This window comes from Meriones unguiculatus, chromosome 6 (assembly GCF_030254825.1).
Source record: "Meriones unguiculatus strain TT.TT164.6M chromosome 6, Bangor_MerUng_6.1, whole genome shotgun sequence".
In the NCBI taxonomy this organism is placed as follows: Eukaryota; Metazoa; Chordata; class Mammalia; order Rodentia; family Muridae; genus Meriones; species Meriones unguiculatus.
This window is the reverse complement of record NC_083354.1, coordinates 49,781,767-49,809,541: the sequence shown is the minus strand read 5'-3', so window position 1 is coordinate 49,809,541 and position 27,775 is coordinate 49,781,767. Positions and strand designations below refer to the sequence as shown.

At 41.9% G+C, this 27,775-nt stretch overlaps 1 protein-coding gene and 1 long non-coding RNA gene across 3 annotated transcripts; one reads left to right on the top strand and one right to left on the bottom strand.

The window, feature by feature from the left end:
• Nucleotides 1-248: 248 nt before the first annotated feature.
• Nucleotides 249-5,072, bottom strand: LOC110565802 (uncharacterized). 2 transcript variants are annotated; one of them, XR_009592345.1, is made up of 4 exons: nt 3,777-5,071; nt 3,172-3,291; nt 1,319-1,969; nt 249-935 (listed from the first exon to the last, which is right to left on the bottom strand). It is a non-coding gene; the product is annotated as an uncharacterized LOC110565802 (long non-coding RNA). The 2 variants fall into 2 exon arrangements; XR_002477416.2 differs by lacking the exon at nt 249-935 and having other exon boundaries at nt 1,493-1,969; nt 3,777-3,943; nt 4,601-5,072.
• Nucleotides 5,073-5,082: 10 nt separating this feature from the next.
• Nucleotides 5,083-27,508, top strand: Msl2 (MSL complex subunit 2). The gene is made up of 2 exons (XM_021663575.2): nt 5,083-5,881; nt 24,126-27,508. Exons 1-2 carry the CDS (start codon nt 5,740-5,742, stop codon nt 25,715-25,717), a joined length of 1,734 nt encoding a protein of 577 aa, XP_021519250.1. The 5' UTR covers nt 5,083-5,739; the 3' UTR covers nt 25,718-27,508.
• Nucleotides 27,509-27,775: the final 267 nt, after the last annotated feature.

The following is a 27,775-nucleotide window of genomic DNA, read 5'->3' as shown; positions in this document are numbered from 1 at the left end:
ACTGAGCTTACAGGTATGCACTACCAGGCCTAGTTTCAGTAAGTGGGTTGTCACTGGGCATGTTGGCTCATGCCTGTGACCTGGCACATGGGAGGTACATGCTTGTAGTCAGAGCACTCGGAAACAGAGGCAAGAGAATCAGAGTTTAAGGTTATTCTCAGCTACATAGTGAATTCAAAGCCAGACTAGAAGTCACAGTAAAACCGTGTTTAAAAAAAAAAAAAAAAAAGTATGGAGTAGAGAGATCCTCGGCCAGGAGCATGCTTTGCTCTTGTACAGGACCTGACTTCAGCCCTCAGGGTCCACATCAGGCAGCGCAGCAGTGTCTATAACTCCAGCTCCAAGGAGATCGGAGGCCAGACCTCGGGCTTGTGTGAGCACCTGCACTCACATACGCACAACCATACACATACATGCACATAATTAAAAACAATAAAAAAGGAAACAAAAAAATACAGTGACATCTTCATTAGCTTGTTTTGAGACACGTGTTTACTCTATTGTCCAGATTTGTCTTGAATGCCTGGCCACAGTGATCGTTCTGCCTCAGCTTTTCTTTTTCTCTCTTTTCTTTCGTTCTTTCTTTTTTTGAGACAGGGTTTCTCTGTGCATCCTTGGCTGTCCTGGACTCACTTTGTAGACCAGGCTGGCCTGGAACTCACATGGATCGATACGCCTGTCTCAGCTTCCTGATTTAAGGTGTATGCCATCACATCCAGCTGTTTCAGCTTTTCAAACGCTGGAACTATAGGTGTATGACACATCGCTCAGCTGTATTAGTTACTTTTTTGTTGTTGCTGTGTTGTTGTTAATCACAATCAAGGTAACTTATAAAGGAGGTTATTTGGGCTCACTGTTCTAGGCTTAGAGGGGCCTTGATGACAGGGTAGAGGCATCAGGTGGCAGAAGCAGCAGCTGAGCGCTCACAGCTCAAACTACAAGAAAGCACATTAGGAATGGAGTGTCAAAGCCTGCCCGAAGGGACACTGACAAGGCTACACCCATTACCTTACCCCTCCCACACAGCATCATCAATTGGGGACCAAGTGTTCAAATGCCCAAGATCTCATTCAAAATTTAATAGTGATATTAGATAAATTTATATCTAATATAAAAATATACTCTATAGGTAATTTAATAATATAAAGCTCATAATATAAAATTCAATAGTGATGTAACATTCTACAATATAGATGTTTGATACTGTAGGAAGTGCTTCTATTTGGAAATTGAATTGGGTCTGTTTATTTTTATTTTTTATTTTTGCTTTTTTTTGAGACAGGGTTTCTCTGTGTAGCCTTGGCTGTCCCAGACTCACTTTGTAGAGCAGGCTGACCTTGAACTCACAAAGATGCTCTTGCCTCTGCTTCCCAGAGTGCTGGGATTACAGGCGTGTGTCACCGTATCTGGCTTGGATTGGGTCTATTAGTCTTTAAAAACAAAACAAAACAAAAAAACCCAACGACACAGAAATAATTACAATGACATAAACTCATAGGAAAACACAAGGTTTACTTTCCAACTTTTAAAAAATAAATAACCAAAAAAGAATACTGTGAAAATACATGAAGACTAAAAAATTGTCAGGAATTAGTCAGGTAATAGAGGCACCTGCCTGTCTGTAATCCTAGCCCTTGGGAAGTGGAGGATGGATGTAAAGGTCATCCTCAGCGACAGAGTGATTTTGAGGTCAGCCATTACTAAAATAGAACTAAACATGTAAGGTAAGTTTGCCGTGAGACAAGAATCATTAGGAGTGTCTAATATGTAATAAATGAGTAGCAGTAGAACTGTTGATTCGGAGGCTTTTCCATCAAAGCTTTGAATATTGCCACTTGACTTTAGGAAATATTCTACTGATTTATAACCCCATCAGTAGGCTGTTAGAGTGGTGACCCTTGAGTCTCTGCACGTCTGTAACAGCAATATTCAGGGCCAGAAGCAAGAGGATCCAGAATTTGAGAAAAACCTGTTAAAAAAAAAAAGTGTATCTTAGGTTGCCAGATAAAATGCAGAAAGCTGTTAAATCTCAATTTCAGAGAAAGAGTGAATACTAAACATCCTGCCCTACAAATTGTTGTTAGAGGAGATGAAAATCTACCTGGATGCCAAGAGGAACCCAGGGAGACTGGCTGTCTAAATTAATGTGGTATCTTGGAACAGGAAGAAGCTCTTAGAAGAAATTTGAGTATGAATGTCAACGTGAGAATCGCCACCAGCTCATGGTTTGAACATCTTGGAGATCATTTAGGAACTGAGACCTAGCTGGTAGAAACAGGTCACTCAGGGTGGACCTTTGGATGCCAGACCCTGATTCTTGGTTTATGTGGCATGAACCACCACTGCCACCTGTTCCAGTCAGCGTGTGGTGACCCTGCCTTCTCACTGAGATGAACTGAAACCTTCTGAAACCATGAGCGAAAACAAATCTTGTTTCTTTCTGGTACTGTGGTCACAGCTGTGTGAAAGTAGCTCAAGCCAAAGAAAGGGATTTTAGTTATTGATTTCTGTCTTGATTCATTAAATGTGAGAAATATTCCATATAGATATATGATGCTAATGAGTGTAGAATATACAACTTTACATGAAATAATTCTGTAAATTCCAAACCATTTATTGTAAAAGAAAGCATTCATTCAAATAACTGGCAGTTTTACACCTAGGTTGTATAAATTGGCAGTCATTCTAGGCAAGTAATCAGTTGCAGGACATTAACTGGGTTTTTCCTAAATTGGATTTTCTAACAAAAACTCTGCCATTCTGTATTTTTGTTGGCTCTGACGATCCTGACACTTTTATTCCCAAACATTAGTTAAAAACAAAATATGAGAAATGATCGTAAATGGATAGTCCTAATGAGTTTGAATTGTATGTGCTTTTTTCCCCTACATATTTAGTCTAAGAATTTATTTTCTATAAACAATCCTGATTCCTTTTCAGGCAAGGCTCGAGGAAGCAGATAAAAGAAAGGGACACAGTTCAAATTGGTTTGCTCTTTAGTGCCATAATCTACTACCAGTTGCAACCAGTTTCAGAAGTGAAAAGAACGGGTTTAACTCTGACTCACACACACCGTCAATAGAATTAATCTTAATTTGGGGTGTGCACCTCTCAAACGATTTTTAAAATCCAGTTAGGGGGAGAAATTAATGCCTGCAAGCAATCCCTTACCTCGGGTGACTGCTCATTTATGCGGTACCGCCTGGATGTGAGCAGTGCTCGTGAGTTTACCCTTCAAGTTTCTCCTCTGGAGGAGGGCGACCAGTGTGCTGCGGGAGAAGACCTCAGAGTCTGGAATAAAAATAGAACTGTATAACAGTTTTGTTTGAAAGTGACCTTAGAAAAGAGCTAGCAGAAAAAGAAAAACGCAGATGGAGCCTTTAAAACGAGCTAATTTTAAATACTTATCGTTTCCTAAGTGTGACTACCAAATACACTCTCCGTAGCTTTACTTTCCTGATACATAAAATTAGGAAATTACATTCTTACTGGCACTACATGTTGGGCTTTGTTAAAACAAAACAAGAACAAAAACAGAATCTGTCTTCAAATGGTAACCAAGATCCTATGGGTTCCTTGATAAGTTGTGTGCTAAGTTTTAGTCCCTACAAGCAGCATATTGTTATGCCTCAGTATGTAAAAGATTTGCACACATCTTAGGCTTCACGTTGCGAACGTGCACAGCGTTTATTATGTGCAAACAGTATTATGCCGAAGAGCAGTTTTCATTTGTGCTCCCCAAAAAAGGATCTGTATTTTGAGAGGGGGAGAATCACCGTCAGTTAGGCTTTTATTTATATCCCAGTGTCCTCAGCCTTCTGCAAAAAAGGCAAAAGCTTTTTTTTTTTTTTCTTAATGCAGCACAACGGAGGATCCGGATTCTTTCAGACTCGCACATCAGGAGCTGTGTCCACGCACAAGGGAGGGCAGGCTCGCGGGGGACCTAGAGGAGTGGCTTTGAAACTTGCAGGCCAGCGCCTAGGCCCCCGTGGGCCACGCGCTCGGTTTCGGGGAGGCGGCGAGGCGGGGCTGGCGGCCGTTCCGGGGCCGCTTCCTTCCACCGCGGCCGTGGAGACGCGCGGAGGCCGCGCCGGCCCCACCGCCACGCGGCGCGACGCGGGCGGCCCACGCGAGGGAACGCCGTGCCCGCTCACCAGCGTCGCCGCAACACACACACACACACACACACACACACACACACACATCCACCCACCCACCCCTAGGAGAGGGAATTTGAGAACACGCGGGGGAGGGGCGGGGAGCGTGCGGCTCGCACTGCGCATGCTCCGGCCCGGGAGCCGTAAGTGGAGAGCCGGGCATGCGCAGTGAGCTCAGGCTGGGCAGGCGGCGGGGCAGGGCGGGGCCGGCGCGAGCGGGCTAATGTGTTTATCCGGTTTTCTGGGTGGGCGGTCAAAGCGCACGCGTAAGGGCGAAAGGCGGTAGGGTCGGCTGGGGGGGGGGGGCGTTGCGCATGCGCCGGGCGAGCCGGTAGCTCCGGGAGGGCGTGGAGGGGGCTTTTAGAGGAGAAGCAGGGGAAAAGGGAAGCGGAGGGAAAGGAAGGGCGGGGGGAGGGGTGAGAGCGCGCTCTGCGCATGCGTACAGAGGGCTAGCGACGACGGCGGCGGGGGAGTCTCGGGGATGACAGTGTCTTTGCCCGTTGGGGTAACGGTCGTCGTTACCGGCCTGGCCTGAGGCGCCGCACCATTCACCGCGGCCGGAGCAGCCCCGGCCCCACCGAGCTAGAGCGGCGGCTGAAGTCAGGGCGAGGGCGGCCAGGCCCGAGGGAGTGGCCTGCAGCGGGCCTCGTCTTGCGCGCTGGGCGGCGGCGGCCTGGCGGGGTGAGCGAGCCTAAGCCGCGGCTGGGGCCGGCGGCGGCGGCCGCGCTTGGAGGAGTCGTTCCGTGCCGTGCTGAAAAGATGGCCGGGCTGTGAGGGGGCGGCGCCTGCGCTGGTGACCCCGAAGTGTGCGGCCGAGGAGCGAGGGGCGCCGCCGCCGCCTGCCCGCTGGGCTCGTTCCCCGCCCCCTCCCGCCGCCGGGCCCCGCGCGCACTTCCTCCTCCCGGGCCTCCCTGTCGGGCGGGGGCCTCCCGCTCGCCCGCCCGCCCGCCGCGCCAGGCGCAGCGTGGGCCCCCGCGTCCGGCATGGCGAGAACGGCGGCGGCGCGCGCCGGCCGCAGCAGCAGCAGCAGCAGCAGCAGCAGCCGCCTCTGCCGCCGCGGCTGCTGGCACTAGACCCGGGCAGCCGACGCCTGCGCCGTCGCCCTCGTCGTCCCGCCGCCTCCGCGCCGGCGCTGCGATGGAGTGAGGGCCCCCCGCGCGCCCCGAGAGAAGCCTGCCCCGCCTGGACCTCGCCAGGCCCGCTCCACCCGGAGGTGCCCGCCGCGGCCGGACATGCTGCTCGAGCGCAGGCCGCCCGCCGAGCCGCGGGGCTAGAGCGAGCGCCGATCCCGGCCGGAGCACCCCCAAGCCGCGGCTGCGTCGGACGAACTCGATCGCTGGTTTCTCTCTCTCTCTGTTCGGTCTGCAAGTCTCAGGGACGTAGGAGGGGCGCCAAGGCCCCATGTGTGGGAGGATTGCTTCAGCTTCACAAACTTGCACGGATTTTGGTTGCTGCTTTGGCCGGCGGTTCTGCCCAGATTTCTTCCGAATTGTTAGAAATTCGCCATTGTTCCCCGGCTGCTTACAAACTTGGATCCGGAATTTCTTTTCAACCGGGAGCCATTGGTGTCGAAGTGTCTGCAATGAACCCGGTGAATGCTACTGCTCTCTACATTTCCGCGAGCCGCCTAGTGCTCAACTACGACCCCGGAGACCCCAAGGCGTTTACAGAGATTAACAGGCTCTTGCCTTACTTCCGACAGTCCCTCTCGTGCTGTGTTTGCGGTGAGAAGCTTCTTTATTGTTCCCCTTTCCTTGCTTGTTTTCTGAAGGCCCTTTGGCAGTAGTAACGTGAACGGTTGGCCGGTCCGGTAGTTCGCTTGAAGCGGTGGTTACTGTGCAGTAACGTGGTCATTAGTTTTGAAACTCGCCTAGGGACTTTTGCCCGGCGTTTCGGAAGGGCAGCGAACCTTTCCCAGCCACTTTGTACCGCGGCTTTAAGGTTCAAGACGGTTTGATTCGCCATGCCTCATCTCTCTGGCGGTTTATTTTGTTAAATATATTTTAAGTTCTTTGACAGCTTCAGACACTTAGTGCTGATTTCTTAAATGGGGTTGAGATAACAGCAGCCTGCTGCCTTTTTTTTTTAAAGTCTGCTGCAGGGACTGATTGAACACCGCTGTGATCAGTGTGGTCAAACATTGTTAAGACGTAGACATGTGGCGTTTTTGCACTCTCTAGGTCGATGTTCTGCAGAGGTTGGATGCACCTCAGGCTGGAGACCTCAGTGCCGCAGGTTCTAGAGCAGACGGTTTGAAGGTTAACACTGACCTCAGGAAGCCGATGATACTCTTTAGTTGGTGGGATTTTTACAGATTCGCTTTTCTATAGTTTTACTGTCAGGTTGCCTGGCAGAGTTGCAGTGTCGTTACTTTTTTTTTTTTTTTAAAGGCAGGTTTCCACTGTGTAGCTTAGGCCGACTTCGAACTTGTGATTCTTGAATGAGTCTATGTCTCTTGAATGCCGGTATTTCAGACATGCACAACCATGCCCGATTTCAGAGGATTATTTTCTGATGTTTTTGTTCAGAGGGTATTATTCCCTGCCGGTTACAATACTTACCAATGACTTGTAAGAGGTGAGAGGAGGTAATATTGTCTAATTGGAAAGTGTCTAAAGGAGTGATCACTTGTGTTAACTGGACACATAATAATATTTGACACTCAAAAACCCAGAACGCTTATCCTCGGTCTCTCATTAAGCTTTCTCCATTTAAAAAAAAGATGAAAAGTTTAATGTAAATAAGGGAGCAACAAGCAAGACACCGATGGTGGCGTTCCACGGAATGTGCTTATTTGAGGTTTTGCATATCCACTTGTTCTGTCAGATTTCAAGAAATTGAGGAACTTTAAGTGGAGAAGAGTAATTTTTCGATAATAATGGCTGTAGCGTAGAAATGGTATTCAAGATTCATCCAACATTTTTTGCATAGGTCAGGGTGCTGAGGGGTACAGAAAGGGTAAAGAGTGGGTTTTTCCTGATCAAGTAATTTCAGGAACGTTTGAGCAACCAAATGATTAAACACTGCTCTGACGAATAACAGACAATACTTTTATAGGGCAGTAGTCACTTAACCGCCTTAGGCCTCGGTGTTTTTTTGCTGTGTAAAATGAGGGCTTAGGGCTAGATTCTGAGTTGGCTTTCAGTTTAAATACGTACAGAGAATTTTTCTTGGTTTAATGGTACTCTTTTACAGTCTCAATTTTTGGTGGTGCTGTTTATCAAACTGAGGGCCTGTTGAAGAGCTCTCTGCCTCTGAGTTTACTTACAGAGCTTCTAAGGTTGAGGCAGTGGTGCTGACCTAACCTCCCCGAAGACACTTTGTTACTTTGGTTTTTGTTTTTGAGGAGGGTGGTCTGGTAGACTTGTTGCAGTGGTAAAGTGGGGAATTACGTGGCCAGACTACTATCCTGCAGATAGCCATCGTCGGTTCAGCCATCACTTGAAAATGATGGTATGTCCCCTCTTTACTAGACAGGGAGATCCTTTTTTTCTTTTTTCTTTTTGATTTATTTATTATTTATGCAGTGTTCTGCCTGCAGGTGTGCATGCACACCAGAAGAGGGCATCAGATCTCACTCTAGATGGTTACCATGTGAGTGCTGGGAACTGAATTCAGGACCTCTGGAAGAACGGCCAGTGCTCTTAATCTCTGAGCCATCTCTCCAGCCCAATGGGTGGATTATAAGCTCTGCTAGAAAATGGTGATTTGGGATGGTGCTTAGGTGTTTGGAACTTCAAAATCTTATTTTATTTTTGCATTGCTGAGTGTTGAACCTACCGCTTTCAGCATCCTAGATAAGCATTCTAGTGCTGAACTACATTCCTTCTTTTTTATTTTTCCGAGACAGGATCTCACTACTAGGCTGTGATCTCATATACTAGGATCTCATATACTAGGCTGGCCTCAAACTGGAGAACCTCCTGCCTCAGCCTTCTGAGTGCAAGGATTGCTGGTGTGTTCTACCAAGCCAGGTGGGATTTTGAATTATTTAAAGTAGCTTCATGGTCTGATTAAACATGGACTTAATAATTTAAACATGGATTTAAATATAAAGCTACATTAAACAGGTTATTTCTATGTGTGCGGATGTTTTGTCTGGGTGTGTATGTGTATGTGCCATCTGTGTGCTGTGCCTGAGGAAGTGAGAAGAGAGTCGTATCCCCTGGGACTGGAGTCAGCTGACTCTCATGAGCTGTTGTGTAGGTGCTGGGAGTCAAAACTGGGTCCTCTGGAAGAGCAGTCAGTGCTCTTAACTGCTGAGCCATTTCTCCAGCCCTGAAGTTATACAAAAGAAAAAGCCTAGCTGTGGTCTGTTCAGTTTATTTTAATACTCAGTCTTGGCAACACAATTTTATGACTGTGGAACTTTGATTATTCTATTTGGATCTTGCCTCCTTTCCTTTTCATCTTATAGAAAAGATTTATGGGTTCTACTTAAAATTGGGTGGCCTTTACTGACATTTTGGTACTAGGGACATAGGTCTAGATTTTTCCCCAACTACCAGAAGCCCATGATTATCAAGAGAAAGAGAAATTATTTGAGTGCACCTACAGCACTATACTTATCTTTGTGTTAGGTACAATCTTGTCTTTTTTTCTTTATCTCAAAAACAAACTTGTTAGTATATAAGTGCAGTTTTATTTCATGAAAATAGTAAATATGTGAAAATCAGGCTTGATTCTATTTTGGTGCTGTACATAGGATGTTTATCTCAACAGGTCCTCTGTCTGTCTCCTCTTTTTCTTTTGAGAGAGGGTCTCACTATATAGTCCGAGGTGCCTGGAATTTCTGTGTAAATTAGGCTGGCCTCTCACAGCTGTCTGCCTGCCTCTTCCTCCTGAGTTCTGGGATTAAAAGCAAGTCCCACCATGCCTAGCTGTAGTGGCTTTAAAAAAAATTAAATTTATTGTATGTGTGTTAGTGTTTTGGCTGCATTCATGTGTGTATGCCTAAAATGTGCTCTCAGAGTCCAGAAGGTGTTGCCAGATCTCTTGGAACTGAAGTTACCAATGGTTATAAGCTGCATGTGAGTGTTGCTGGCTGCTTAGCTATCTCTCTAGCCCTGTCTTGAAAACCTTTTAAATTTACGGGAGCAAATCTGCTGAAAGTCTTGGACTGGCAATGTACTGAGTGTAAGTGCTTGATATCCCACTTAAAAAAAAACTTCTTGAGTTTTTAGATTTATTTATTATGTATTCTGCCTGCAGTGTTCTGCTTGCATGTACTCCTGCACAGCAGAAGAGGGCACCAGATATCGTTTTAGATGGTTGTGAGTCACATTGTGGGTGCTGGTTATTGAACTCAGGACCTTGTGGAAGAGCAACCAGTGCTCTTAACCTATGAGTCATGAGTCATCTCTCCAGCCCTTTTGAGTTGTTTTTGTTTTTTTTTTTTTAAGATTTAATTTTGTGTATGGCTATTTTGCCTTCATGCATATCTATGTGCATCAAGTGCATGCCTGATGCTATGGATCCCCTGGAACTGGAGTTATAGACAGTTGTGAGTTGCCATGTGGGTGCTGGGAATTGAACCTGGGTCCTCTAGAGGAACATGTTGGCAGTGCTCCTAACCACTAAGCTGTTTCTCCAGCCCACCCCCTTTTTTTAATGTTATTTTTGTGTGTGTTTTGCTGGCCTGTATGTCTGTCTGTTGTGTCTGTGCAATGTTGAGGCCAGAAGATGGTGTTGGGTCCTCTGGAACTGGAATGACAGTTGAGAGTTGCCATGAACTTGGTTCCTCTGTCAGAAAAGCCAGAGCTCTTCCCTGCAGCCCAAGGGTGCTTACTATCCCATGATGAAAGAAGAGCTTGCAGTGTTCCAGTCTGTTCAATGTGGAAAAGTCACTGGCTTACGGAACATGGTCATTGTTCTTTGAAGTGTTAATTTACAAAGTCACTTTCTTTTTCAGTTGCTTTGTATATTTAAATGATTCTAACATTTCTAATGAGTTGAGATAGCAGTGCTGCAGAGAATTGCTGTTTTCCAGCTCACAAGAAGTGGCTATTCTAGTATCTGAGTACTGTTTTTAAGTGCCAGGTCTTATTTTAAATGTTAGCTTGGTGTTATTAGGTGGTTGGGTTTCTTTCGTTGGTCTGTGAATTGATAGTATATGCTGTATGGATTTTAGGTTCATGTAAACTTGTCAATATTCAAATGATACAAGTTTGATAAGCAGAGTAGAATTAGACTGTTAGAACTTAATTATTGTGGGAGATATTCCTGTATAATAATATGGTCAGATTTGTACTCTGGCACACCAATACTGTCCTGGTATTTTAATGAGTCTAGAAAGAAAGGGTTTAGGCTTGCCTTTTAGGTATTAGAATTTTTATTAGCAGGCAGGGGATTAATGTTTTCCACTGACATAGTATTACATAGTGACCACTTTTGTTTTGTGTGTTAAGAACTTTGAAATGTGCTAACTTTAAAGAATATTTATTAGTGGGGGCTGAAGAGATGTCTCAGAGGTTGAAAGCATTGGCTTTCTTCCAAAGGTCCTGAGTTCAATTCCCAGCAACCACATGGTGGCTCATAATCGTCTGTAATAAAATCTGGGGCCCTCTTCTGTCATGTGGGCAGAATAAATCTTATTTTTTTTTTAAAAGAATATTTATTAGTGTGAGTGCATGGTGCGTGATGGACGTGCATGGAGTTTGGAGGACAGCTTTCTGGAGCTGGTTCTCTTTGTCTTTATGTGGGCCCGGGGGATTGAATTTTAAGTTGCCAAGCTTGTGTGCCATTGCCAGTACCTGTTGAGCCTCCTTCACATCCCTGAACAACATTGTGCTGTCAGGTGGGTGGTTCTCTGGGCTGGAGTCACCGATGTACCTTGTATCTGACTGCTATCAAAAAGTGTTTTGAATGGATGAGTGCTTGTGTCACTGAAGAGACCTTTCCAGTATCATTAACATCAGAAGGATGTGCTTTGAGAATGGAAAATACCTATGAAAAATAAACTGGGTTTTAGCCTTATGAAGGATTACTTTGATTTTGCTTATTTTTCCATTGTTGGTAAAAGCCATGGACTCACATTGGATTCAGTAAAGGAGTGATGATGGTGATCTGTTTCAGTTCTAGAGTTCTGATTCTCTTTGGGCAGAAATAACTTTGCTTTGTGCAAGGTGTCTTCTGATGTGTGTTTTGAACATATAACTAGGAGTGACTTGTTTTATAACTTTTTTTAGAAAGAAGCTAAATTAAAGGCCATCTGAATAATTGTATATATATTACTTCAAAGTTTTCTATTTATCCTTTTTCTTAAATATGAGTTCTTTTGATAACTAGTGTGTTACTGTCTTTGAGTCTGGTTATTGCAGTACTTGGGAGATGGAAACAGGAGGATTCCAATGTTTGAGAATGGCCCAGGCCACAGAGACTCGGTAGAAGCATCAACACTCAGGGACCTGGATGCAGCTCTGTGGTAGAATGCTCACTTAGCGTGTGCACATCCCTGCGTTTGTTTCTCCAGCATCACAACAAGGGAATACATAACTAAATAAATGCTCTCTCTCTCTCTCTCTCTCTCTCTCTCTCTCTCTCTCTCTCTCAGATAGGCTGGCTGACTAGGCAGTAATCCCTGAGATAATAGGTGGGCCCAGCTTCTTACGTAGGTTCTGGAGAATAAATAAAGGTCCTCATGTCTGCACAGCAAGGACTTTCCCGAGTGATCCATTTCTCACATTCTACATTGCTTTTATAAAATAAAAAGTTGAAACATTTAGTTTGTATAAGTGTTTCTAGGTGTGACAGGTTCTCTCTGTCCACCATGTGGGTCCTAGCGATTCAAACCCAGGCCCTCAGGCCTGCCAGCGAAGTGCCTTTACCTGCTCGCCAAACCATTTTTCTAGCCCTGTGTGGTTACATTTGGCCGTGTTACACACTTAATATAAATGGATCGTATTATTTCACTTTTTTTTTGTGTTTGGCTTATTTTACTTGGCATAAGGTCCTTAGGTTCCTCCATGTTATGTCTTGTGACATAATTTCCCTTTTAAGGCCGAGAAGTAATTCTGTTGTGTGTATATATACACATATGTATTTTGTTCACCCATTCTTCCATAGATGGGCATTTGGGTTGCTTCTGCCTCTTGGCTATTTCAAACTGTTATTGTGAACAAGGGTATATAACTGCCTCAAGTATTAGTTTTTTTTCTGTTTGCAGTTGTACTTTCCACAATTTCAGTTACCTGTAGTCAACGACAGCCTAAAAATATCATAGGAAAAATTTGGAAGAAAACAAGAACCACACAAATTTATAAATACTAAATTGGTCTTTATGCTGTTCTGCTTTTTTTCCTACCCTGGATAAACTTTTTATCCAGAGTTTTGCATATGGTACTTATCCTGTGGTACTTAGTGATCTGATTATTAAACTTAATGTAACATTTCTTGTACCACAGTGCTTATGTTCAGGTAACCCTTATTTTGCTTAATAATGACTCAAGAGGGGTGACACTAGTAATTTGGATTTTCCCAAGAAAAGCACTAGAGGGGCTGGAGGGATGTCTCTGCAGTTAAGAGCACTGACTGCTCTTCCAGAGGACCCAGGTTCAATTCCCAGCACCCACATGGCAGCTCACAACTGTCTGTAACTACTGTTCAGGGGATGTAACACCCTCACACAGACATACATGCAATCAAAGCACCGACATAATACATAAATTATTACAAAAAAAAGAAAGAAAAACAGAAGAAACCTTTTCACCTTTTCCTATAAGTGAAAAGGTGAAAGCTTTCAACTTAAAGTGAAAAACATGAGGGTTCTTTAATGATGTTTTAAAAAGTTGTTTGTTTATTCATTTTTGAGGCAAGAGTCTCACTAGCCATGGCTGGCCTGGAAGTTGGTATGTGCAGACCAGGCTGGCCTGGAATTCACAGAACGCTGCCTCCTGCTGAGACTAAAGCCTAAGTCACTGTGGTCCACTAAGCTGGGATTTAATACTAGGGCCTTGTGATCCTAAGCGTAAATTCTCACTGAGGATAGCATGTTTAGAAACATACGCACGCACGCACACACGCACGCGCGTGCTCAGGCACAGAGGGAAAGGGTCTGAGTGCACATTCATGTACTTTATATTATGGTATATTACAGCTACTGTATATTTCTAGAAAAAAAATCAGGCTCAGTATACTGTGCTGTTTTCTGTCATTTACTAAGGATCTTGGAACGTAGACTCTAAGAATAAGGGGGAACTAAATTAAACCCTGATGAGATTGAGGTACTTGCTTTTTTCCCCCCCCTTCTTCGTAGACAGGGCATGGCTGTATAGCCCAGTGCAGGGATTAAAGGCGAGTGCCATCACACCTGGCTGTGCTGTTTTTTAAAATTAAAGTTTGTATTGAAGTTGTTTTTTGTGACTATCAGCTGTTTGTTTTTTGAGACAGGGTTTCTGTGTAGTGTTGGCTGACCTGGACTCACTTTGTAGACCAGTCTGGCCTCCAACTTAGAGAGAGTTTCACCTGCCTCTGCCTTCTGAGTGCTGGGAGTAAAGGTGTGCTCCCCACCAACCTCAGCTAAAATGTTTTTCAAGATTTACTATTACTTCCCTCCTCTATTTGTCTCTGTCTCTTGGTACACACGCACAGTCCATGGATGGGTACCCAGGAGGCCAGAAAAGGGAGTCAGAACCGTTAGACCTGGAGTTTACTGGTGGTTGTGTGCTACTGGAAATGGGTGTTGGGAGCGAAGCCGTCATCTGCAAGAGCGGCAAGCACTCTTAACTGCCCCAGCCTTCTCTTTAATCTACCTGCCACCCCTCCTGCTCCTTTTGTTTTTCCCTCTAGGAAATTTGCTGGACACTTCATTGAAGTAAAACATGCCTGGTATAAAATGTTGGGATTCTGGCCATATATAATACAGAAGTCTAAGATTAGAAGATGATTGGTGATTCAATCTGATGGATTTGTGAGTTTTCTCTATAGTTGGTGTGGGCCGTCTCAGGGTTTCTCCATGGTATCATTGGATTTCAGTGCCTGTACTACAGGCTGTTAGGTCAGTCAGATGGTTTTTCTTGGCCTTTGCTTAGAGTTTGCCCTTCGACTTGTGGCAGGCAGATTGATTTGTCTTTTCTGAGACACGAAGCGTCTTTGAGTTAGTGCTGTACCAGGTAAGTAAGGGTTTTTGTGTCCAAGGTACTATATCATGCATGAGATGATCTGCTTTAGTGGCCTGAACACAGTTTCATTGTAAAATGAAGTTTATCAGAACTGAAATTTGAAGCCCAGTCTCGTTTTTGCATGTGTGTGATCCAGCGAGGCAGGGGCAGGGTCAGGGGCAGGAGAGATCAAAGTCTGAGACCATCTTGGCTACATAGTGAGACACTATGAAAAGAGAGCCTAGAAACCTGTTGGGGTGTGCTGACATGTGCCTTCTTCAAAGTGAACTGCTGCTTGGGAAGCAAGACAGAAAGGTGACTTGAACCCAAGAGTTTAGGACTAGCCTAGGCAGTCAAGTGAAAGCTCTGACTTTAAAGACAAAACAGAAATTTGGTTATGAATTTGGATTTTTTTTTTTTTTTTGCTGTGGGAGTGGGTTTGAGACAGGGTTTCTCTGTATCCTTGGCTGTCCTGGGCTTGCTTTGGAGACTAGGCTGGCCTCAAACTCAAAGAGATTGCCTGCCTCTGCCTCCCCTAGTGCTGCCATCACAGGCTTGCAACACTGCCCCCTGGCTGAATTTGGCATTCTATTTTTTTTTAATTGAAAATTTTTTTTAAGATTTATTTTTATTTTATGTGCATATTGGTGTTTTGCCTTCATGTCTGTCTATGTGAAGGTGTTGGATGCCCTGGAGTTACAGACAGCCATGTGTGTGCTGGGAATTGAACTCCTGCCCCCTGGAAAGACAGTTAGTGCTCCTAACCGCTGAGCCATTTCTCCAGTCCAAATTTGACATTCTTACTGGTTAAAAAGTAATGTTTTGTTGGTCATTGTTTCAAAATTTGTAGTTCATATAAGAACCAGCCTTGTAGGAGCCTTCTAGAAAGCTAAAGGGCATGCACTGGTAGCTTTTTTTTTTCCCATGTTAAAGCACCATTGGCCTAAAGGCCTTCCTGTTTGTCCTTAATCTCACCCAGCCTTTGTCAGCAGAGCACACCACCCTTACTTACCTTACCCTACCTGAGTGACCCGGTAAGTAGGTGGGTTTATAATTCAGAAGAATGAAAGGTATGGAAAAGCTCTTTTTGTGCTCTTGACATTAGATCCATAGTGTCCTCCCACCCCCATCCCTGAGACAGGTTTCTCTGTGTAGCCTTGGCTGACCTGGACTCTTTTGTACAGCTGGCTGGCCTTGAACTCCCTAAGATCTGCCTGCCTCTGCATTTCCAGTACTGGGATTTCAGGTGTGTACCGTATTGCCCCGTGATCCATAGTGGTTCTAATGTTGGAACCTGAATTATTTTGTGAAACCTTGTTACTTAGATAAGAAAAAGAATTACTTATCTGTTAGCTAGAGAACACTTATCTTTTTTCCCTGGTCAGTTAAAACATGTTCACAAAGTTGGTTAAAAGTGTTCATAAGTTCTCAGTGCCTTTAGTGGTTTTTCTTTGGTTTCACCAGTTACAGAGCATGGTATTGAAATCTGTTACTAGGGGTTTTTGCTTGTCTCCAGAGTGTTACTGTTCTGTCTCCGGTCTTTTGAAACTATTGTTAGCTGTATTAAACATTTGAGCATTGGAATGTAGGTCCCCTCCCACAGTGTTATTGTTTATTCTGTTGTCTTCGGTTTCTGGATTTGTGGCTCTGGATTGGTTTTTCTGCTCCTTGTGGGTCATGTTTTAAGCTTCTGCATACCTGGTGCGTTTGACTAGATGCTACATAGTTTGATCTTTTTGCTAAAATTTTACTTTGTGTTAAATATTCTTAAGCTTTTGTCAACTCCAGCAACTTGTGAGTTTTATATATATATATATATATATATTTTTTTTTTAAGAAGGTCTTACTTATGCCTGTATCTTGAAGTATATTCTACTTTCAGTGTGTAGTTCCTAGAAACATGAATGCTTTGGGTCTTACTTACATTGAGATGTTTGGTCCGTTTTGAGTTGTTTTTTTGTGCATATGGACTACAGCTTAATTCTACATGTGGTTACCTAGTTTCCTTGGTCCATTTGTTGGAGGAGCTTTTTTTCTAGTGTAAGATGATTTTGGCACCTTGGTAAAAAGAGTCAGGCATCTGTAGCTGTATGAGTTTATTTCTGAATTATGTTGTGTTACACTGGGTTGTGCATCTGTTGTGGCAGTATTGTGCTATCTTCTTACTATTGCTATGTAATATGATTTCAGATCAAGTGTTCTGTTTCCTTCAGTGTTCCTCTGACTAGTTGGGGGTCTTTTGTGTGTCTGAATGAAGTTTTACAGCTTTAAAAATAATTTTGTGAAGAATATCATGGGAATTTTGTTGAGAATTATGATGAGTTTGTACATGCTTTAGGTAAAGCCTTAAAATTTCTTAGAGGGGGGAAGTAAGTACTGCTTGGTATGCATTTATAGTTTTAAAAGAATAAAGGCTATGATTACAGTGATATATTTGAAACCAGTATAGAAATAAAACATAAAATGGTAAACATTTTAGTAAAAACGTAACTCCAAATACCACGATATTTCATTTCTATTTTAGTCTGTTTATAAGAGCATTTATGAATTTGTAAGTAAGATTTGTTGCTGGGTGGCGGTGGCTCACACCTGTAATCGCAGCCCTCGGAAGGCAGGTGAGTTCTGAGACCAGCCTGGTCTACATGGCAAGTTTTAGGGTAACCAATGCTACACAGAGAAACTGCCTCACCCCCGCAATTTATTTATTTAATTATGTCTCAAACTCTATTATTTATCCAGAGCTGGCCCTGAATGTCTGATCCCTCCTGTGTTATGCCTCTATGCTTGACTTTTTATTTTTTGTTCTTTCTTTTTAATACCTATGGAGACAGTATCTGTCATGTAGCCCAAGTCAGAGACCATTGAGAATTCTGTTTCATTGTTCTTAACCTTACTTTCTTGAGATGGATCTTTCTTTGAACCTTGGAGCTGCTCATTTTTGGCTCAGCTAGCTGGCCAGCTCCAGTGACCCTTCTGTTTCTTAGTGCTGGGAGTTAGAGATTTATTGTGGTATGCTTTTTTTTTTTTTTTTTTTTTTTTTTATGTGGGTGCTGGGCATCTGAACTCAGATTCTTAATGCTTGTGTGGCACGCTTTTTTATTCACTGAGCCATCTCCCAAATCCCCAAAATGTTAAAAGACAGGTTTTTTTGCCTGCATGTGTGTATGTGTACTGATTGTGTGCCTGGTGTTCATGAGGCTAAAAGAGGGTGCCAGATGCCCTGGAGTTGGGGATTATAGACTGTTGTAATCTATTTTGTGGGTACTAGGAACTAAATTCAGGTCCTCTGCAAGAGCAACCAGTATTTTATATTGTTGAGCCTTTTCATCACCTCCTTTACCATCATGTATTTTAAAAAGCAGAATTTAGGTAAAGCAAGATATTCTTGTTAGAGAAAAGTCACAATTTGTGTGTTTTCTTACTGAATTTTATATTATGGTCTTGCATATGTTGACTTTTTAAAAAGCATTTAATCATATTTTCTATTTCTGTGATGACTTGATCAGAAAGATCTCCAGGAGTTCTTGTTACTGTGAAGGATGACTTCTATGCAAAGAACAAAAACAGGTCATATCATTAATGGTTTCTAAACTTGTTTGCTTATTAGAATTTGTGAGACCTTTTCAAAAAATGCACATACGAGGCTGTATCACCAGATACTAAGTCAGACTTGGAGTATGACAGATATCTATATAATAAATGACAGTATTGCTGTTGGGATACTGTCTGTGTGATGTTAATTGTTGTTCCTTAAAAATGGTATGTATACTAGTAAATTGAAGCAGTGTTGTAGACTTCTCCACAAGTATAATGCTTTGGTTTTAAAGATGCTAATTATTTAAGAGAGGACAGTAAAACAGGGTGGCTACACACGCTTAATCTTAGGGTTCAAGGTCAGCCTGGTCCTCAGCCGGGTCCAGGCCAGCCAGCGCTACATAGCAGGATACTGTCTTAAGACAAAAACGGGAGGGTAGTAAAGCAAACCTCCTCATTCAGTGGAACAACAACTTGTGAAATACAGATCCAAATTTATTGAGTGATTGCTTCGCTGTGAATCAGTGTAATTGTGCATAATAGACTAGCCTATATTACCTTAATGTCATAATTAAAGGAGCGAGTATGCTCTGCTAAGATGAAAGTGATGGAATGTTACAAAGTCCCATTTGTTATTAAGGTGAACGATATCTGGCAGTCTCCTTTAATCTTGCTGGAATACGAAATGAAGCATGACCTGTTTATGAATCTGTTGAGGGCTTGAATAGTTTTACATTATCCACTTAATAATGTGGTGTTTGGTTTTTTTAAATATGTATTATTAATTGCCTGTTGAGACTTACTTAAAAACTATTGACTTAACCACTTTTTGTACCAGAAAATATTTTGTCATAGTTTTAGTTAAAACTCTGATTTGGCATTCAGTTACTCATTTATACACTTTGGCTTCTTTTTCTTAGTCCTTAATTCCTTGTTAAATTGGCATATGTGTAGCTATCACTAGCCTCTCAGTATACTAGTACCTAGTTATTTAAAGTGATGATACGTAGTGAACTTAAAAATAATTACTTGGAGCTGAATGTGATGGTGTACAGGAGGAAGAAACATGAGGAAAGCTTCAAGTTGAAGAAGGAGATTCACAAGTTCAGTACCTCTCCCCACCTCCTTGGTCAAGTGATTAAAATACTCATTCGCCAATTTTAGTGACTTACGTGTATCTGTCATCTTCTTTCCTTACTTTAAGTTAGAACTGAATGTTCTGTTACTACTGTAATTGTGTTAGATGCTATAAGAAAATAGGTTAAAGGGTTGTGGTTAGGGATAGCTAATGGGGTTAATGGTAGTATGAGCATCTCTGATAATTTGATTGGAGATCTAATTTCCAATAATTTCCAAAAACCTTAGGTTTATTATTGGTTTTTATTTAATATTTTGAGGCATTTAGTTGCCTTGTGGTATACAATTAAAATAAGCTGAATGGGTGTAAGTTTAACAGATTCCAAGTGCTGCTTAATCAGAAATTAAAAAAAGAACTAGCCTTGGGAATGTCAAGAGTAAAATTACATTTTTGGAGGATTCTCTGGTCTGAATTTTTTTTTTTTGTTTGTTTTTTTAAGCTGAGTTTAGTTTTTGAGATAGGGTTTCTCTGTGTAGCCCTGGTTGTTCTGGAACTCTCTGTATATGTCAGGCTGGCCTCCACTCAAGATGTATTGGCTGCTGCATCTGGAGTGTTGGGGTTAAAGGTGTGTATTGTCATGCTTGGCTTGAGGTTTTTTATTTTATTTTTTTTGGGGGGGACAGAGTCCCTCTACATAGCCCTGGCTGTCCTGGTACTCTCTGTGTAGACCCGGCTGGCCTTAAACTCACAGAGATCCATCCACCTGCCTCTGCCTCCCAAGTACTGGGATCAAAGGTGTGCAGCATCACACCCAGCCTGATTTTACTTAATTTCAATTTTTATCGACAACTGTGTGTGATATGAATGTATGTGTACACACGAGTGCAGGTTTTTGTGTATGTGTTCATGTGTGGGAAGGCCGGATTGCTCTTTAAATCATTTACTAAGGCAGGGTATTGCTGAATTTGGAGCTTGCCAGTTTTAGCCGGTCTAGCTAGCCAGTTTGTCCTGGGGAATCCCTTGTCTTCCTGTAATACAGACCACCTTGCTCACCTGGCTCTCACTGTATGTGGGAACCTGAACTTTGAACCTAATGGAGTGCTAGCATTTTGACCAGAGTCATCATCTTGATCTCCTTTATGCTTTGTATAGCAGCTTATAGTTATACATTTTGCTTCATGAAAGACCTTTAAAGAGGTTTAGACCTGAGTATGTGCCTGCAAAAACAAAAAACACAACAAAAACTGTACTAAGCACAGTTTTGCTTAGAAATTAACTTGTAAGGATGACCACTTTAATTGTTGAACAATTAATTTGTTCTTTTGCTATAATACACAGGATCTTTTTATTGTATAGTTATTTGTTTTCTAAGTGGTTCTTTTGTACATTTTTGTGAAGATAGTCTGGGCTAGAAAGATGGCTTAGGAGTTAAGAGCAAATACTGCTCTTCAGAAAACCTGACTTTGTTTTTTAACACCCACATTGGGCTGATTATAACTGCCTGTAAATCCAGGTCTAGGAAATCTGATACCTGCCTCGCTGGAAAAAAAAAATTGTTTTTAAAGATTTATTTATTTAGGTATATGAGTGCTCTATTTTCATGCATGCCTACATGACAGAAGAGGATATCAGATGGTTGTAAGCCACCATGTGGTTGCTGGGAATTGGACCCAGGACTTCTGGAAGAGCAGCCCTTAACCACCGATGGGGGGCGGGGGAATCTTTTTAAAGGAAGGAAGATATTTTAGTTATTTTTTGTTTCCACAACTTTAATCTGGGGTGTACTTTTGGTTCTGTAATTCAAAGTTAGTTAAAAAAAAAAAAAGGTCAGAAAATACTTTTTTGAAAATGATTTATTTCTATTATGTGTTGGTGTTTGGTCTGCATGTATATCTGTGTTGGGGTGTTGGATCATCTGGAACTGGAGTTAGAGAAAGTTGGGAGCTGCTATATAGGTGCTGGGAATTGATCCCAGGTTCCCTGGAAGAGCAGCCAGTACTCCTAATTGATGAGGCATCTCTTCAGCCCCAGAAAATACTTTCTTAAATGATAGAGTGGCAGGCTTTAAGCACAGGGCATGGCATATAGCTGGGCCATGGGAATTATTTACCTAAGTGATTAAAAAAAGGAAGGAAAAAGGTGTTTTTTTTTTTTTTTTTTTTGTTTTGTTTTGTTTTGTTTTCCAAATAGATTCTAAGTATAGGCTTGACATCTTGCTTCTCCCCGTTGCAGGGGACAATTGTATGCACCCAGGAGACATACTTTATTAAAGGAAGGTAGCCCAAGCAGTTAATTCTTCATCTAAAAAAGGGGGAACAAGATATTTAGATCACTAGGTTGATTAAGAAAGATTTATTCTGGTCTTGTTGCAGGCTTTTGACATGGGAGAAATATATTTTCCCATCATGGATGGATGAGTGATTGAGACAGGGTCTTACTATGTAGTCCAGTCTGGCCTCAAGCTTCATATCTTGTGTCAGCCTTACAAGTGTCAGGATTACAATTGTGTTCCACTAGACCTGGCTGTTTATTTGAGACCCATTGGTTTCTGTAGCCTAGGCTGGCCTGAAATTTACTGTCTAGTGAGGCCAGCCTCAGACATATATAACATGTTCTGTCTCAGCATCCTACGTGTTGTAAGTGTTAGCCACAATGCTTGGTTTCTTTCAGTTTTTAATACATGGTTTCTTTCAGTTTTTAATACATATGTCTGGAATCAGAATGTATGCTGAATGAGTTAAGACTAAGATTCATGGGGGAGGGGGGAAGTGTACAACCAGAATGTAAAATGAATAAATAAAAATTTAAATTTAAAACAGCAAAAAAAATTCATTGTTGTATATTATTCTAACACTTCAACAGGTTTAGGACTGCAAGGCCTGTTTAGATTTGTCAGTTTTGATTTATTGTTCCTGCTTTAACATTTTATAAATGATTATGTTTTAGAAATCAATTTTGTATAATCAGGCCTACCTAAAATACTATAATTTATGGTAAAATGCTATATATTGTACACAGACAGTTTCAGCAAAGATTTCTGGTGTTGCCAGATGATATGGAGGTTGAGCTTTGTTCCTGTGGGCCCTTTTTGCAGAGAAGGTAATGCTGCTTCCCAGCCTATATGCCATCTTAGTTATTGTTGTATGCTGTGAAGAGATACCATGACCAAGGTAACTCTTATGAAAGAAAATGTTTAGTTTGGGGGCTTGATTACAGTTCAGAGATCTATTCCATTATCATCCTGCAGAGAGCATGGCAGTTGGTGTGGCTGATCCGGGGCTGGAGAGAGGGCTGACAGTGGCCCTGGCTTGGGCTTTTGAAACCTCAAAGCCCACCCCCAGTGACACCGCCTCCTAGTCCTTCTCAAGTTGTGCCACTCCCTAATGACAGAGCATTCAACTGTATGGGGGTCATTCTTACTCAAACCAAAACAAATGCTCATATGAAGCATTTCCCATTAGCTTCAGAAATTGAGGTCATAGAGAATCTGACAGTACTCTACAGTCCCAGTTTAACTGTGAGCCCTAAGGCCAGCCTGCCCCTTACATATTTGTTGAGAATCCATCCTGTGCCTTGATTCTTCTGCTGCAGTCACTGACCAGTTATGCTTATGCCTATATCTGTTTCTCTCCCCAGTAAAGACCTTATATCTTGTAGCTGATTATTCATTCCACCTGTGGTACACTTTTAGTAATCAAATCATTTTTTATAATAAATGTAGAAATAAGCTCAAATTGTCTCAGTGAGTGCTACAGATTTAATAGCAGAAGCAGAGATGATGTTGGATAAACAGAAATAACTCTAGGGCCTAGGAGTGCAGCTGAGCTTGTAAAGAGTGTTTGCTTAGTATGCGTGAAGCTTTGGATGTGATTCTCCAGCATTCTTAAAGCCAGATGTGCAGTCCCAGTACTTGAGAGGTGGGCACAAGAAAATCAGAGATTTAACATTCATGCATAGTTACCATGTGTGTTTGAGGACAGCCTGTTAGAGAATGGGGACCAGGGTCGACTTTGCTTTGATTTGTTATTGCTAGTTCCTCACTGTGTAATCCATGAAAATCCATTTTGATTAAAAATGGGGCTATAGGAATAACTGATTTCCATGGTCAGTCACAAGCCTAGTGTTTTATGATTCATTGTTCTTATGTCAGATGCCATCTTATTGACAACTATAGTACAAAGTCCAAAAAAAAAGTAGCTTTTGAGCAAGGCCTAGTGAGAAGTGGGAATAATAATGCAGTAACTGCTATACTATACTAGGGGAACAACTGAGGGTAGAGGAGCGAGGAAGGCTCCTGTGGAGTCACATTAGAGTTGAAGGGAAAACATTGGAGGAAGAGTACAAACACATGAAGTAATAAGCATTGCGTGTTTTCTGAGGGTCAGTGTAGGTGAGAATTGGATTGTAAAGTTTTAGTATTTAGGGGTAGGAGGAGAATTGGTTATGAGTTTTAAAGGCATTTGGAAACTTTGAAAGGATAAGCCTGTAGTTAGATTTATATTTTAGAACAGTAACTCACTGGCAGAATAGCAGGTGAATTAGTTGGATTGAATGAATTTGAGGCAAGGAGTTAAGTGAGAAAACATTTTGTCTTGAAAGTGAGACATGCTGAGATGTGTGAACTAAGTCACAAGTAGTCAAGTGGATAAAATTTAGAGGCTGTAGGGCATGGCCACTGGTAGGTAGGAAGTGCAGTGGAGATGGACAGTCTGGATGGCTTCAAAGGTATTTGGTATCTGAGTGAAAGATGGTGTCAGTATCCATCCAAGAGTAAGGGATGGAGTAGGAAGATTAATTTTAAAACGTGTTTAGGAAAGACAAATGTACAAGGAAAGCAAATGTGTTTGTATATGTTAAGCTTGAATACCATTGGGAGCCTGAAGTTCAGGAGATACGGCTAGAGATAGAAACTCAGAAATCATTAGTTTGTAAATGGTGGTAGGATGGCTGGCCAGGCAGATTCTTGAGTGTGTAAGGCAATTTTAAACTTTGGGTGGTATTGATGAACGTATTTTTTTTTTTTTAAGGTTCACCAGGTGAGGTGCCTCATGCTTATAATCTTAGCACTCAGGTAGGCAGAGGCAGGTGGATCTCTGTGAACTGAGCTGTTGAATATTTCTCCAGTTACTGATACCACTTCTCTTGCCAGTCTGTGACTTTAACCAATTTTTGTTTTAAGAGGTTAATATCTGAACACCATTATATGAAATTGTGTATTAGTTTTACTAAAATCTGTGCTTTCCTCCTCCTCCCCCTTAGGACATTTGCTACAAGATCCTATTGCACCCACCAACTCCACCTGCCAACACTATGTCTGCAAAACTTGTAAAGGCAAGAAAATGATGATGAAGCCTTCATGTAGCTGGTGCAAAGACTATGAGCAGTTTGAGGAAAACAAGCAGTTAAGCATCCTAGTGAACTGCTACAAGAAACTATGTGAATATATAACCCAGACAACACTGGCGCGGGATATAATAGAAGCAGTTGACTGCTCTTCTGATATTTTAGCTTTGCTTAATGATGGATCATTGTTTTGTGAGGAGACAGAGAAACCTTCAGATTCATCTTTCACTCTGTGTTTGACACATTCCCCTTTACCTTCAACTTCAGAACCCACAGCTGATCCTCAAGCTAGTTTATCTCCAATGTCTGAAAGTACCCTCAGCATTGCCATTGGCAGTTCTGTTATCAATGGGTTGCCTACTTACAATGGGCTTTCAATAGATAGATTTGGGATAAATATCCCTTCGCCTGAACATCCAAATACGATTGATGTATGTAATACTGTTGATATAAAAACTGAGGATCTGTCTGACAGCCTGCCACCTGTCTGTGACACGGTAGCCACTGACTTATGCTCCACAGGTATTGATATCTGTAGTTTCAGTGAAGACATAAAACCTGGTGACTCTCTCTTGCTGAGCGTTGAGGAAGTACTTCGCAGCTTAGAAACTGTTTCAAATACAGAGGTTTGCTGCCCTAATTTGCAGCCAAACTTGGAAGCCACTGTATCCAATGGACCTTTTTTGCAGCTTTCTTCCCAGTCTCTTAGCCATAATGTTTTCATGTCTACCAGCCCTACACTTCATGGGTTATCATGTACAGCAGCAACTCCGAAGGCAGCAAAGTTGAATCGAAAACGATCCAGGTCTGAGAGCGACAGTGAGAAAGTTCAGCCACTTCCGATTTCTACCATTATCCGAGGCCCAACACTGGGGGCATCTGCTCCTGTGACCGTGAAACGGGAAAGCAAAATCTCTCTTCAACCTATAGCAACTGTTCCAAATGGAGGCACGACACCCAAGATCAGCAAAACTGTACTTTTATCTACTAAAAGCATGAAAAAAAGTCATGAACACGGATCCAAGAAATCCCACTCTAAATCCAAGCCAGGTATTCTTAAAAAAGACAAAGCAGTAAAGGAAAAGATTCCTAGTCATCATTTTATGCCAGGAAGTCCTACCAAGACTGTGTACAAAAAGCCCCAGGAAAAGAAAGGATGTAAATGTGGGCGTGCTACTCAAAATCCAAGTGTTCTTACATGCCGCGGCCAACGCTGCCCTTGCTACTCTAACCGGAAAGCCTGCTTAGATTGTATATGTCGTGGCTGCCAAAACTCCTATATGGCCAATGGGGAGAAGAAGCTGGAGGCATTTGCGGTGCCAGAAAAGGCCTTGGAGCAGACCAGGCTCACTTTGGGCATTAATGTGACTAGCATTGCTGTGCGTAATGCAAGTACCAGCACCAGTGTAATTAATGTCACAGGGTCCCCAGTAACAACATTTTTAGCTGCCAGTACACATGATGATAAAAGTTTGGATGAAGCTATAGATATGAGATTCGACTGTTAAATCAGTGGGTCTTTAAACCTACCCCTGGTAGGAAATAGCTACAGTTTTACGGCAGCTATGGTTCTGTTGGTTTAACTTGCCGGAGCTCCTGCATATAGATCACTTGTATCAAGTGTTTTCATTGCTAAGTTATATGTGTTAGTGTCGGGGAAATAGTTTGCAGATAATGGAGGAGTAACCCTACAACTGTATGTTCTTAGTTCTTACAGAACCTCATAGTTTGAGAACAAATGCTGATGCAACTGATTTATACAAAATGAACTTTGGCAAGGAAAATAACAATAACCTCATTGTTTATGGTCATGCTTTGTGCATAATCAAAGTTGATGATTAAATGTAAGGAAGTGGTATCTAGTCAGTCCATAAAGATTGTGCTTTTTTTTTTCTTTTTTTTCTTTTCTTTTTTTTTTTTTTGGGTGGAAAAGTAGCCATTAGTTTATCAGGAGACTTTGTGCTGCCTTCAGATGCCGCATTGATATTTCTCCTGTTGAAAAGCTGATGTGTCCAGCTCAACCTTTGTGCTGACATAATACCATTTCTGATCATGAAAATTGGCTACTGGTGTGTATGTAGCAGTTATTAAATCAGCAGTATTATGAAAGAAAATTTCCCCCTCATTAGAATGTTTAAGAAATCTGTCTTTTAAAAAAGTGAACAAATAAATTCTGTCAGACCACAAATGTTAAGCTGTTTATGCTCCAAATATTTATGAGTTCTGCCCCCTTTCTAGTTTCTGACTCGCTTCTATGAGAAAAATCCTAGGTCCTTTCATTTTGAGCAATGCTCTGTTTGGTAAATAAAGTGAAGAGCTGTTTTATTCTGAACATAATTGAATTTATATAGTTCATGACAGAATTTTTAAAAATATAAAAAGAATTTAAAAATTGGGTTTTATTTAAAATAATTTTAGAATAATGCCCTAAATGTACCCAGATTTATTCATTATATTTATTGCCATTGACGACTTATTTGATTTTTATTTCCTGTTTATTTGCCACAGGCTTTACCTTGAATATGCTCCTTTTTTTTTTTTTTTTTTAAAGGGTGCTGTTCATAATGAAGGCTTCTTTATCAAGGCCTTAATAAAAAATGCCTTTAACGAAGCCTGTGCATTTAGGTAGGTGTAAAGCTTGGAGGATTTTCTTTAGAATGCTCTTTTGCATGTAAAGCACAAAAGGTGTTTCAGTTTTAATGTACTTCTTCCTATTAACTTTATGGGGAAGACAAAAACATTCTGTTGACGGGAAGTCTAGTCAGTTGCTTGAAAGAGCACAGCCCAGGTTAAACAAGGACTGACTAGGTGTAGAGATAACCTTGTGATTTCAAAGAGTTGCTGCTTTGGCAGTGCTTATTTTAAGAAAAATACTGCTAGGGAAGTTCCAGTTTGTACCGCATTCACCATCTAGTGAGATCTGATGTGTTGAAGTTGTTTTGATTTGGCACACAGCATGTTCGATGATGGTTACTCGCCTCATAAAGACATGGAGAAGAATCCTTTGGACACAGAGCAGATGACACCTCCTGTTTTGTAGTGTACCTGGTGTCACTTTCTGTGAATGTGTCAGGTAGTTGTTTTGTTGTTGTCATTGGGCTTTTTAAAAAAAAAAACACAAAAAAACAAAAAAAAAAACACGAAAATTTTTTGGTCTCTTTTGGTGGGGCGGGGGTGGGCTAAAGCCATAGGAAGAAAAATGTGATGTATGTGTCCAGTATGTACGATTTTGTTTTTGTTTTGCAAGAAGAGTTGAACTATTTTTGATAACAAGAGTAAATGGTGGAAAATGCTTCTTAGTTGTCTTGTCTTTATTTGCTTACTAAGTTTTGGAATTTTATTTAAATCCTTTAAGTGATAGCAGTGTCTTATGAAATGTACTTACCTAAAATTTGTAACAGTTTGTGTTGAACAGATGCCCTGCTATATAATCGTGTAAATCTGTTTTTTATTCACTAACGATCACTGCAGAAATGACTAGAAATGAGATTGTACACATGGATAATTAGGCTATATTTTGCAAATCTCCCGAACTTTCCTAATATGAGCTTAAAATTCATGGAGTA